This window comes from Somniosus microcephalus, chromosome 12 (assembly GCF_052327205.1).
Source record: "Somniosus microcephalus isolate GS21.2 chromosome 12, FLI_Smic_1.0, whole genome shotgun sequence".
Lineage (NCBI taxonomy): Eukaryota > Metazoa > Chordata > Chondrichthyes > Squaliformes > Somniosidae > Somniosus > Somniosus microcephalus.
The window spans coordinates 49,163,160-49,176,157 of NC_140998.1; the positions used below are offsets into that span (position 1 = coordinate 49,163,160).

Sequence of the window (12,998 nt, forward strand, 5' to 3'; positions counted from 1 at the left end):
TATTCCTGGATCGCTGATTTATCAAATTATGGTTGAAATCCATGTCCAAGACTGGCATTAATTGGTGAGATTAATTTATTTTAAACTCCTTATATATCTGGCAAATTAACCGCTTTGGATAGCCAGTCTGTTGAATAGATTATAGAGTCTATATGCGGGTGGTTAATAATGTTTCCTGTGCTTATATGGCCTTGTCCTTAATGAGCGGCATGGTTGAATTGATTTTCCTCCTCCACTGGGATGATGACATTAGCTTCCAGGACTCTCAGGTAACTGTTAGAAGTGATTGGCACCAAAATAAATTAACCCTTGGCACACATCACCCAATACCAATACCTAGGCCTGCCAAATTAATTCCACTCCCTTAATGTCACAATCTTTACTTTTAACAAAGGTTCCTACATAGGACCAGATCAGGCATGGCATATTTATGTCCCACTAACGAGCTATCTCCAGCCTGTGCCTTCCACCATGGGCCTTTTATCACAAATAAGTAATGTTGGTTTAAATAAACCTTTTAATGGTTTTAATTTGTTTTGATTTGTCAGCCATTTCCAGCATTCAATTTAACTACTGACTCCATTTTATTGGACACTTTTAAACTGAAACTCTATTTTGGGAACATATTTCAGACAACTTACAGGATATTTTCTTACACTGGTGAAGCCAGCTAATGCTAGAAGAGCTGACTTGCCAGCTCACTGCTTCCCCACATACCCACTCATGAGTCCTGCTGCAACACTTGCCACAGATGTGAGAACTGGCCAAAAATCCTTCCCAATGCCAATTCCACCAGGCTACAAGAGTGAGCACTCTAGGCAATGTGTGCTCATCACTGACCGCAGCCTCTACAGTGCTGATCTCGGCCGACTAAAATTAACACAGAATCTATCTGTTTCAACAGACTCTTTTTAAAGAATGATTTTGTCTTGAGCGACACATGGGGGAATCACCCAGTAACTAACATACAAAGCATATATAAAGGGTACTCTGTACTGGCAATACTTATCTTCTGAGTACTTGTGCTACTTGTACAGAACAATAAAAAGTATTTTTTAAATATCGCTTAAAATCTAATTGTTCTTTCTGTCTCTTAAGGTGGCTGAGAGGGCGCTTTATTACTGGAACAATGAATACATTATGAGCCTCATAGAAGAAAACTCTAATGTAATCCTGCCCATCATGTTTCCCAGCCTATATAGAATCTCTAAAGAACACTGGAACCCGTATGTATTTTTACATTTAAAATGAAAATATTTCTATTGCCTTTGAGAATTTTATTTTTCTGTATACTTTATCTCGACCAACAATGGCTACACCAGGGTAATTCTCTTTTGGCTTGCACCCGAAAGCCTGCACCTTGCCTTCCAATTTTATCTACCTTTCCGACTGCTCACTCTGGTAGAACTCAGTAGTGTTCAACCTCATGTCCTGGTGAATCCTAATATACATTTCAAACCCACACCTGGTCCATCACCAAGACTGCCTACTTGTCCATTTGTACTATCACCCCACCTCTGTCTCCATCTCATCCCCATAGTGACCAGAACTTACCTACATTTTCATCACTTCTCCTCCAATTCCCTCCTTGCTGGCTGGCATCCCCATCTCCACTTTAGACAAACTCCACCTCATCCAGCACTCTGCTATCTGCACCCCATCCTGCAGGAAATTCTGCTCACCTATTGCCCCCCTCCCCATCCAGCTCAATTGTACCAGGCTTTCCCCAATCCACAGCATATAAATTACAATTTCCTCATCTACAAATTATTCAGTGGCCTTGTACCACTTACACTTGGCAGCCTTTTCCAAGTCTATGGCTGGAATTTTCCAGGGTGTCAGCAGGTGGGATCGGTGGCGGGTCGGGTGGGAAAGTTTATTTTTGACAGTGGGTTGGGAACCCGCTGTCAACCGACAACACGCGTTTCCCAATGTCGGGTCTGTCGGCGCTGAGCAGACGCAGCAGGCAACCCCATTAAACTAATTTATAATTTACTTACCAGACCCGTAACGGGCTTTTTTTTACCATACTTTTTAACTTTAACTTCATGGTCACGGGAACCACACTATTAACCTGAGGCAGGAGTTCAGTGGCCATTGCTCCAGCTGATTACCTGATGGCTTCAAATGCACAATGAAAACTCCCACCTGACCGAGATCACTTTCCTCAGCCACAAGCTGTTCCTTACTGCATTTCCACAACAGATTCAGCATGCTGCAAATCTTTCCACAAGTCTCCATCCAGTCTTACCTCATTACCTCTTCCATCATTGACAGATCACTTCTGTCATCTGTAGTTCACCTGCCATCTATTCCATCAGCACAGGCACCGTTTATACTGTCTCATCTTGGTCCTCCAAATCAGACCACGATGATCCCCAGCACCAGGCACACGAGCAGCACCAACCTTCTCCGCAATCACCTCATGCTGCACAGGACAGAGGGCATCAGCACCCAAACATATTGCTGCCCAGAAGGCCAGGGATGGCCTCATCATGGCCAGATTTACTTAACTTTACGCTGTACATCCTGACTGCCAGATGATGCGCCAGGTTGGCACCACCCCACACCAACACCATAAAGCATCGCGACAATGCCCAAGCCATTCCTTTCACACTCCTCACCATTGCTGGGGGTACCGTTATGTCTCACCATTCACTGCAACTCACTAAGCCACTTCCAAAGGTGCACACAAATCTGTCCAAGAGCAGAAAGTGTTGAAAATAAAGGTTTCAATGTTTGACAGCACATTAATAGAAACTTTACATCAACATTGGATAAAACACCCAAATTGGCTACCCTTGTGTGTTGTTAGTTGGTATGATTGCACTAGGGTGAGTATGAGGGGTAGCTAGTGAAATGGGGATGTGATAATGTAGATAGAGAGGGATGGGTGTGAGTAAAGATGTACAGGAATAGGGGAGGGAAGGCAAAGTGAAGAGGATGTGATGAGAGGCACAGCAGGATGAGGTTGGGTGTGGTTTTGTACTAATGTTTCGTGATCTAATGAGATCATTGAAACGTTTGCGGCACTGCACCCAGGTCCTCCTGACGATATCCCTGCTATGCCCTCCTGTGCAATGTGCAACCAGGCTGTTTTGGTCTCCTGGGGAGGCGTCTTCCGCCCATCAGAAGGGAAGAGGACCTCCCTGCGGACTCGGACTCCCTCCATAAGCATATGGAGGGAGTCATGGGAGAACCTAGGTGCAGCCCTCTGCTTCTCTGCAGTCATTGTCAGTGTTTGCAGTGTGGTAAACCACTGTTTGTATTCCACTGTGTACATGCCTGGACATGCCTCGGCTGACTCCTCCCACAAGTCCTAGTATAAAGGTGACTGCTCCCCAGCCCTTTGTATTTCTGGACCGGTCGACCACTCGAGGCAGACCTTCATTCTTTTGTTAATAAAAGCCTTTAGGTACTCTCTTAACTCTCAGTCTTTTATGAGTAATTGATAGCGCATCAATTTTATTAACAAAATTTTTATAATGGAGAAGATCCTCACACCAGCATGCCTGGACTTAGATCATCGGGAGGCGGACTCATCCACCAAGTTTACTCACTGGCTTAAGTGTTTCGAAAAACTCCTGACCGCCTCCGCAGCAATCAAATCGGACGAGGACAAACTGGATGTCCTGACCTCCAAAGTGAACCACCGAGTGTACTCAGTCATCCAAGATGCGACCTCGTACGCGGACGCTATCAAGCTCCTCAAGGACCAGTACACGCGCCCAGTGAACGAAGTGTACGCCAGGCACCTTCTGGGGAGTCGTAAACAACAACCTGGGGAATCGACCGTGGAATACCTTCAGGCACTGTCTGTGCTTGGCCGGGCCTGTGGTTGTAAGGATGTAAAGGCCGCCGTGTACACAGAGGAACTTATCCGGGACGCTTTTGTAGCGGGCCACAGATCCAATTACACCCGACAGCGACTGTTGGAGCAGAGTGACCTCGACCTCAACAAGGCCTCTGAACTCGCACTATCATTGGATGCAGCCTACCGGGGCATGGATGCCTACTCCTCTGCACCGTGGACGCCGCGGGGAATGACAGCCTGGGACACGGTAGGGCCGCCTCATAGCGCCGTGCCACCCCAGCCACACCCCAGCAATGGCCCAACTACCGCAGCAGTGTCCCAAGGCCAGAAATGCTACTTCTGTGGCCAGGCAAAACACCCCAGAGCGCGCTGCCCGGCGAAAAACGCGATCTGCTCGGGCTGCGGGAAGAAGGGACACTACGCTAACGTCTGCAGGGCCAAAGCCACCCCGAACCCCAGCAGCGCCGCGTGTGGGCCATGCGGGCCGCCATCTTGGGCCTCCCCGGCCATGTGCGAACCACCGGTACAGCAGCCATTTTGGACGCCTCCAGCCACATGGGGATCATGGACGCCGCCATCTTGGACGACAGCCGGAACGCAGCAGGCCCCCAACACCGCCTCATCTGATACCCGCAGCGACACACCGACCCCTACGCTGGCATCCGTTACACTGGACCAAGCGAGACCGCACCAGCTGGCCAGTTCCACAATGGACATTAAGGTAAATGGCCACGATACAATCTGCCTTTTTGACTCTGGGAGCACGGAGAGCTTCATCCACCCCGACACGGTGCGGCGTTGCTCTCTCCCAGTCCTGCCTGCGCACCAGCGGATTTCTATGGCCTCCGAGTCCCAGTCGGCGGACATCGGCGGCTACTGCGTAGTGACACTCGTAGTAGACGGGACCGTGTACGATCATTTTAAACTTCTGGTCCTGCCCGACCTCTGCGCTGCCGTCCTGCTGGGGCTAGATTTTCAGTGCCACCTTAAAAGTGTTACGATGGCGTACGGTGGACCCCTACCCCTACCCCCACTCACAGTCCGCAGCCAGCAGCTCCCAAATTGCCCGCCGCGCACCAGGTGCAACCTCTCCACACTCGGTCACCCCCCCCCCCCCCCCACTGTTTGCTAACCTCACCCCCGACTGTAAGCCCATCGCCACAAAGAGCAGGCGATACAGTGCCGGGGACAGGGTTTTCATTAAAACCGAAGTGGAGCGGCTCCTGAAGGAAGGGATTATTGAGGGCAGCACCAGCCCCTGGCGAGCCCAGGTTGCGGTCGTTAAGACCGGCGAGAAGCAGCGCCTGGTCATCGACTACAGCCAGACAATAAATCGCTACACCCTGCTGGACGCCTACCCACTCCCCCGCATAGCTGATATGGTCAACCAGATCGCGCAGTACCGCGTCTTCTCGACCATTGACCTGAAATCAGCGTACCACCAGCTCCCTATCCGCCCTGAGGACCGCCAGTATACTGCCTTTGAGGCAAACGGCCACCTCTACCACTTCCTTAGGGTTCCCTTTGGCGTCACCAACGGGGTCTCCGTCTTCCAAAGGGAGATGGACCGGATGGTAGATCAAATGCGTTGCAGGCCACTTTCCCATATCTGGACAATGTGACCATCTGCAGCCGTGACTTGCAGGACCATGACACAAACCTCGAAAAATTCCTCCGCACCGCCCAACTCCTGAACCTGACATATAACAAGGAGAAGTGCATATTCCGCACAAACCGCCTCGCCATCCTTGGCTGTGTTGTGGAACACGGAGTCATTGGCCCCGACCCCGACCGGATGCGCCCCCTTATGGAACTCCCACTGCCTCAAGGCCCTGAAGAGGTGCCTAGGGTTTTTCTCCTATTATGCCCAGTGGGTCCCCTACTATGCGGACAAGGCCCATCCGCTGATCAAGTCCACCTCTTTTCCCTTGACGGCAGAGGCCCGCTTAGCCTTCCACCGTATCAAGGAAGACATTGCCAAAGCCACCATGCACGCAGTGGACGAATCCATCCCCTTCCAGGTGGAAAGCGACGCGTCCGACTTTGCCCTGGCTGCTACCCTCAATCAGGCGGGGAGACCCGTGGCCTTCTTTTCACGAACCCTCCAAGGCCCGAAGACCAGACACTCCGCTGTTGAGAAGGAGGCCCAGGCGATTGTGGAGGCTGTGTGTCATTGGAGGCACTACCTGGCCGGAAAACGATTTACCCTGCTCGCTGACCAACGTTCAGTTGCTTTCACGTTTAACAACAAGCAGAGGGGCAAAATCAAAAATGACAAGATCTTGAGGTGGAGAATCGAACTTTCCACCTACAATTACGAGATCTTGTACCGGCCCGGGAAGCTCAATGAACCCCCGGATGCGCTATCGCGTGGCACCTGCGCCAGCGCGCAGATCGATAGACTGCGGGCCCTCCACAATGACCTCTGCCACCCGGGGGTCACCAGGTTCTTCCACTTCATCAAGGCCCGCAACCTGCCTTACTCTATTGAGGAGGTCAGGACCATGACCAGGAACTGCCAAGTCTGCGCTGAGTGCAAACCGCACTTTTATAGACCAGACAGGGCCCACCTGATAAAAGCCACTCGCCCCTTCGAGCGCCTGAGCGTTGATTTTAAAGGGCCTCTCCCCTCCTCCGACCGCAATGTGTACTTCCTCAATATTATTGATGAGTACTCCCGTTTCCCGTTCGCCATCCCCTGCCCGGACATGACCAGTGCCACGGTCATTAAATGTCTGAACGACCTCTTCACCCTGTTCGGTTTCCCCAGCTATATCCATAGCGACCGGGGCTCATCGTTTATGAGCGACGAACTCCGTCAGTACCTGCTAACTGGGGGTATTGCCACAAGCAGGGCCACCAGTTACAACCCCCGGGGGAACGGACAGGTGGAAAGAGAAAATACGACAGTTTGGAAGGCCGCCCTGCTAGCCTTAAAGTCTAGGGGCCTTCCAACCTCCCGCTGGCAGGATGTGCTCCCCGATGCGCTCCACTCTATTCAGTCACTGCTCTGCACTGCCACTAACGCCACCCCTCATGAGAAAATGTTTGTCTTCCCAAGGAAGTCCACATCGGGGACATCACTACCGCCATGGCTGACGTCCCCAGGGCCGGTCCTACTGAGAAGGCACGTGAGGACCCATAAAACGGACCCCCTGGTCGAGAGGGTCGACCTCCTCCACGCCAACCCCCAGTATGCTTACATTGCATACCCGGACGGGCGGGAGGACACAGTCTCCATAAGAGACCTTGCACCCTCGGGGGCCGCAGTAACCCACTACTCACTACCACCGCCCCCCCCCCCCCCCCCCCCCACGATCCGATATCCAGCCCCAGCAGACGGCAGGCCTGGGCCCCGCGACCCGCTCGACATCTACGAGGACGACACGCCTGTGCCACAGCCCACGCAGGACTCGACGCCGGAAGCGCCACTACCCCTGCCGTCGCCACGCCGATCACAGCGGCAGACAAGACCTCCGGAGAGACTCCAATACACTAACTTTTAATACACTTCACCCCGCCGGACTCAATTTTAAACAAGGGGTGAATGTGGTAAACCACTGTTTGTATTCCACTGTGTACATGCCTGGACATGCCTCGGCTGACTCCTCCCACAAGTCCTAGTATAAAGGTGACTGCTCCCCAGCCCTTTGTATTTCTGGACCGGTCGACCACTCGAGGCAGACCTTCATTCTTTTGTTAATAAAAGCCTTTAGTTACTCTCTTAACTCTCAGTCTTTTATGAGTAATTGATAGCGCATCATGCAGCACTTCAGTGCTGTAGAACACTGACAGCACAAACGTCAAAAGAAAGTTGGCCATGGTCCCTTTAAGGAAACCGGCTGATGACACGTCATTAATGACGTCACCAGACCCGCTTCCTCTAATTGGCCCGGGAAACGCGCTGGACGTGCTCAACAAGCCATATCAACGTAAATTCATTTTAGACAGCGGGATGGAGCCAGCAGCAGGGCCGCAACCCGCCACCGACATTGCTTGCTCCGGATCCGCCAAGGTGAGCAAAATCCCTGCCTAAGTCCCAGGGTGCATACTATACTGTTCTGAATTCAGCCTTCAGCCATCATTTCCCACCCCCTCTGCAATTTCCTTCCCAAACCCATCCACCGTGCTACATTTCTTCTCTCCTTCTTCAAAGGCTCCTCAAAACTTGTCGCTTTGACCTCCCCTTCCCAACAGTGAAGCACCATAGGACATTTCATTAAAGTTGTATTGTGCAAGTTGGAGGTGGTGAGGTCATTAAGATATGATGTAATTGAAGATTTATTGAATAAAACCAGGGAACCAAATGTATCAACACGTTTTAGACTATAATTGCATTTGGCCATTGCTTATTTATTTATCCAGATCGCAAAAAACATTTTGATTATTGCTACTGAGTTTCTTGATTAATCTGGTTAAGTTTATAGCAGCTCATTGGATGTCCAGAAAGTAACCATTTCCCTCTCCCCTCGAAGAGATTCACTTGCAGTATGCATGGCTGATCCAAAAGGTGCAATGGTGTAAATTAAATGTAACTTTTTTTTTATATTTGTTCATGGGATGTGGGCATCACTGGCAAGGCCAGCATTTATTGCCCATCCCTAGTTGCCCTTGAGAAGGTGGTGGTGAGTCGCCTTCTTGAACCTCTGCAGTCCATGTGGTGAAGGTACTCCCACGGTGCTGTTAGGGAGAGATTTAGGGACAGGCATAGTGGTGGCTAGGTTTTTAGTACAACCTGGAAACTACCTAGAGTGATGATAAAGGCATGAGATTATCCTTTAGAAACAGCACCCTCTATAGGAAGAAGGGAACATACAGAAAATGCTGTGTCTGATGTATTTTCTGTTCCACTTTTGTGGCAAAGTTGCTCAGGCTTTGAATAGTTATGTCACGTGTTTCATTTACTTGAAACCTTGCATGTTCAATGGATTACTCTTGGATTTGAACAATATGCAGATGCTTGTCATTTGAGAAAATGTTTCATTGATTTTACTCCCTGCTTACATTTCAGTCGGTTAATTTTTTATAGTACCAAACACATGTTTGGTATGAACATAATTTTCAGGAACATATTAGTTCCAATGTTCTAAAAAATGATACCCTAAGGCTGAATTTTTTTTTTATGTAGACATCTATTTTTTGAATTTTGTTTGTAGCACATCTTGGCAATACAGAGGAACTATTAACAATAAATTATTGTAGTTCTTGCTTTGATTTCTTATCAGCAGCTGCTTATAGGAAAATCCACATCAAAACAGTGGGAGACTTTCAGAAGGGAAATGGAGAGAGTACAACGCCAACATGTTCCTGTAAAGGTCAAGGGTGGGACCAACAAGCAAAGGGAACCTTGGGTGACAAGGGATATACAAAAATGCATTAGAAATAAAAGGGGGGCTTTTGGCAGTTACAAAAGACTAAAGACAGAAGAAGCCCTAGAGGAGTATAAAAAGTGCAGGGGCATACTTAAAAAAGAAATTAGGAGGGCGAGGAGGGGCCATGAAATAACACTGGCGAGCAAAATAAAGGAAAATCCTAAGATGTTTTTCAGTATATTAAGGGCAAGAGGATAACCAGGGAAAGGGTAGGGCCCATTAGGGACCAAAGTGGCAATCTGTGTGTAGAGCCAGAGGATGTAGGCGGGGTTTTAAATGAATTTTTTGCATCTGTGTTCACTATGGAGAAAGACGATGCAGACATAGAAATCGGGCAAGGGGACTGTGACATACTCGAACATATTAGCATCGAGAGGGAGGAGGTGCTAGCGGTTTTAGCGGGCCAAAAAGTGGATAAATCCCCAGGCCCGGACGAGATGTATCCCAGGCTGCTGTGGGAGGCAAGGGAGGAGATTGCAGGGGCTCTGACACTAATTTTCAGAACCTCTCTGGCCACAGGGGATGTACCAGAGGACTGGAGAACAGCTAACGTAGTACCATTATTCAAGAAGGGTAGCAGGGATAAACCAGGGAATTACAGGCCAGTGAGTCTAACATCTGTGGTGGGGAAATTATTGGAAAAAATTCTGAGGGACAAAATTAATCTCCACTTGGAGAGGCAAGGATTAATCGGGGATAGTCAGCATGGCTTTGTCAAGGGTAAATCATGTCTAACAAATCTGATCGAATTTTTCGAGGGGGTGACTAGTGGGGTGGATGAGGGAAATGCTGTGGATGTGGTGTACATGGACTTCAGTAAAGCTTTTGACAAAGTCCCGCATAGGAGACTGGTCAAGAAGGTAAGAGCCCATGGGATCCAGGGTGCCTTGGCGCGTTGGATCCTAAACTGGCTGAGTGGCAGGAGGCAGAGGGTGATGGTCGAAGGTTGCTTTTGTGACTGGAAGCCTGTGTCCAGTGGGGTACCTCGGGGATCGGTGCTGGGTCCCTTATTGTTTGTGATCTACATAAATGATTTGGATGCGAATGTAAAAGGTATGATCAGTAAGTTCGCAGATGACACGAAAATTGGTGGGGTGGTAAATTGCGAGGAGGAAAGCCTCCGGCTACAGGACGATATAAACGGGTTGGTCAGATGGGCGGAAAAGTGGCAAATGGAATTTAACCCTGAAAAGTGCGAGGTGATGCATTTTGGACGGACAAATAAGGCAAGGGAATACACAATGAGTGGTAGGACCCTAGGAAGTACAGAGGGTCAGAGGGACCTTGGTGTACATGTACATAGATCCCTGAAGGCAGCGGAGCAGGTAGATAAGGTGGTTAAAAAGGCATATGGGATACTTGCTTTCATTAGCCGAGGCATAGAATATAAGAGCAGGGAGGTTATGATGGAGCTGTACAAAACGCTGGTGAGGCCACAGCTGGAGTACTGTGTGCAGTTCTGGTCGCCTCACTATAGGAAGGATGTGATTGCTTTGGAGAGGGTGCAGAGAAGATTCACCAGGATGTTACCTGGGATGGAGCGCCTCAGCTATGAAGAGAGGCTGGACAGGCTGGAGTTGTTTTCCTTGGAGCAGAGAAGGCTGAGGGGGGACCTGATTGAGGTGTACAAAATAATGAGGGGCATAGATAGGGTAGATAAAGAGGAACTTTTCCCCTTAGTGGGGGGGTCAATAACAAGGGGGCATAGATTCAGGGTAAGGGGCAGGAGATTTAGAGGGGATTTGAGGAGGAACTTTTTCACCCAGAGGGTGGTTGGAATGTGGAACTCAATGCCTGAAAGGGTGGTGGAGGCAGGAACCCTCACAACATTCAAGAAGCATTTGGATGAGCACTTGAAATGCCATTGCATACAAGGCTATGGACCAAATGCTGGAAAATGGGATTAGACTGGACAGGGATGGATGGGCGGCGCAGGCACGATGGGCCGAAGGGCCTCTTTCTGTGCTGTAAAACTCTATGACTCTATGACTCTTCCCAAAATATCGTGGTTTTGTGTTTGTGCACAAGCCGAAGGCTTGATTGCTCTTTGAAATTGTATATACGTACATTGGTCATATTATTTTCTGGTAATGACCTGTTGGGATTTATCGATATTCCTTCAATACTGAAGTCATTACGGGTTTTTCTGACAGCTTTTTAAAAAATTGTCAAGCGTTTATAGACCCTTTACAAGTACATTTCATATGTACTAACTTGGTCAAAACGTATTTTCAAAGTATTGTTCTGTATTGTGCAGGGCAATTGTAGCTTTAGTCTACAATGTACTGAAGGCTTTTATGGAAATGAACAGCCCCTTATTTGATGCACTGACGGCAACCTACAAGTCAGACCGCCAAAAGTAAGATTTTATGCCTTTAATCGGACTTATTAATAGATTAATGGTGTTGAACGTAGGATTTTCTTAATTGTTACCTTAATTTAAGCACAAAAAGCCTATACTAAGTAGATTTGTGTGTTTTAGTGCTACAGTGAGGTCTAGTTATAGTGTGGATTTACTCAAAAATCATAGTGTTAGCAGATCTCTGAAAGGAAGAGTGTGGAAAATAATTAATAGGAGAATCAGGAAAAGCACAACAGCATGAAGCTAAAAAGCATGTGTCGGGCACTTGCTGTGTTCTAATGGCACATATATACTGTATATTGTAATGCATTGTCATTTATAATTCACAGTCCACTTGAGAGACCCAGTGAAAATAGACATTAAACCTTAATTGTATTCAACTTTAACATAACATAGTTATGTTCCCTCCCCTCCCCCAACCAGAACTGAACAGTAAAAATAATGGAGAATGCACTTTTAGACAAGAAAAAGGTAGAGAAGAGGTTTGATGCCCTTCACTTCTTTCATTCTTGAGTTTCCACTGTTGCTACCATGATTCCCCTTCAATTTTGAAGGGATGAGGCTATCTGTTGCTTACGTCTTCTGGATGGTACCAGTGCCACACTACAGTCAGCTAGAAAGAAGCTTTGTTCTGCTAGCCAAAATTGGCAACTTTCACCCTGTGTTGACTGGCAGATTCAAATGGGGATCACACCTAGGAGTGAAGTAGCAATTCTGTGTTTAGAGTCTAGTATGGTACTCAAAAGTGATTGAGCTCCAATAGTGGTGTACTTTTCTAATCTGCAGTAGTACATTATGAAATAAAATATCAACTCGCAGAAGGAGACTGCCTCTCATAACATAGTCCTACTTTCTTTTGAAATATTTTTCAGAGAAAAGAAAAAGGAAAAGGAGCGGGAAGAACTTTGGAAAAAGTTGAGGGCTCTTGAAATAAAGAAAAGTGTGAAAAAAGGGATTCCAACTTAACAAAGAAGCATGGAGCTAATATTCCCATGGTATACATTTATGTAGTAAGAGGTGGAGCAACAGTTTTCTGTATTGTGCTACTTACTTTACAGTAGATTTCACATCTGTTTCATTATCAACGACAGTCGGTTCTGTAACAGTACTGTATATAACTTTTCTCTTCACGTTTAAATGGTATGGCATAAGGAAGGGCATCAGTACAAAACATGTACAGTAGATGGATGTCTGAGAGCTCTTCTATAAATGTAGTCATTGTTTTAACTTTTTTCAAAAAAAAGAAAAAAATAATTTAACATCCCTATGGGTGGCACAGAAACTCCAAGAAGATTGCTATATCAGAATACCTGGATCTAGGGTTCCCTACTCGTTGGTGGCAGACTGCAAGCAAATATATTTTTAGACTGAAGATTGTGTTCCTGCTTGTCCCTGTGACTTTGCTGCATTTTAATTTATAGTTCAGGAGAAGTTATTTCTTACAAGTTTG

The 12,998-nt window shown here is 47.7% G+C and overlaps 1 protein-coding gene across 1 annotated transcript in view; it reads left to right on the plus strand.

Annotated features, from left to right (window-relative positions):
• Positions 1-11,549, plus strand: part of ppp2r5eb (protein phosphatase 2, regulatory subunit B', epsilon isoform b) — a 123,429-nt gene extending 111,880 nt beyond the window's left edge. Inside the window, 2 exon segments of the mRNA XM_086002820.1 lie at positions 1,099-1,226; positions 11,444-11,549. Coding sequence (XP_085858946.1) covers positions 1,099-1,226; positions 11,444-11,549 — 234 coding nt within the window.
• The last annotated feature ends 1,449 nt before the right edge of the window (positions 11,550-12,998 follow it).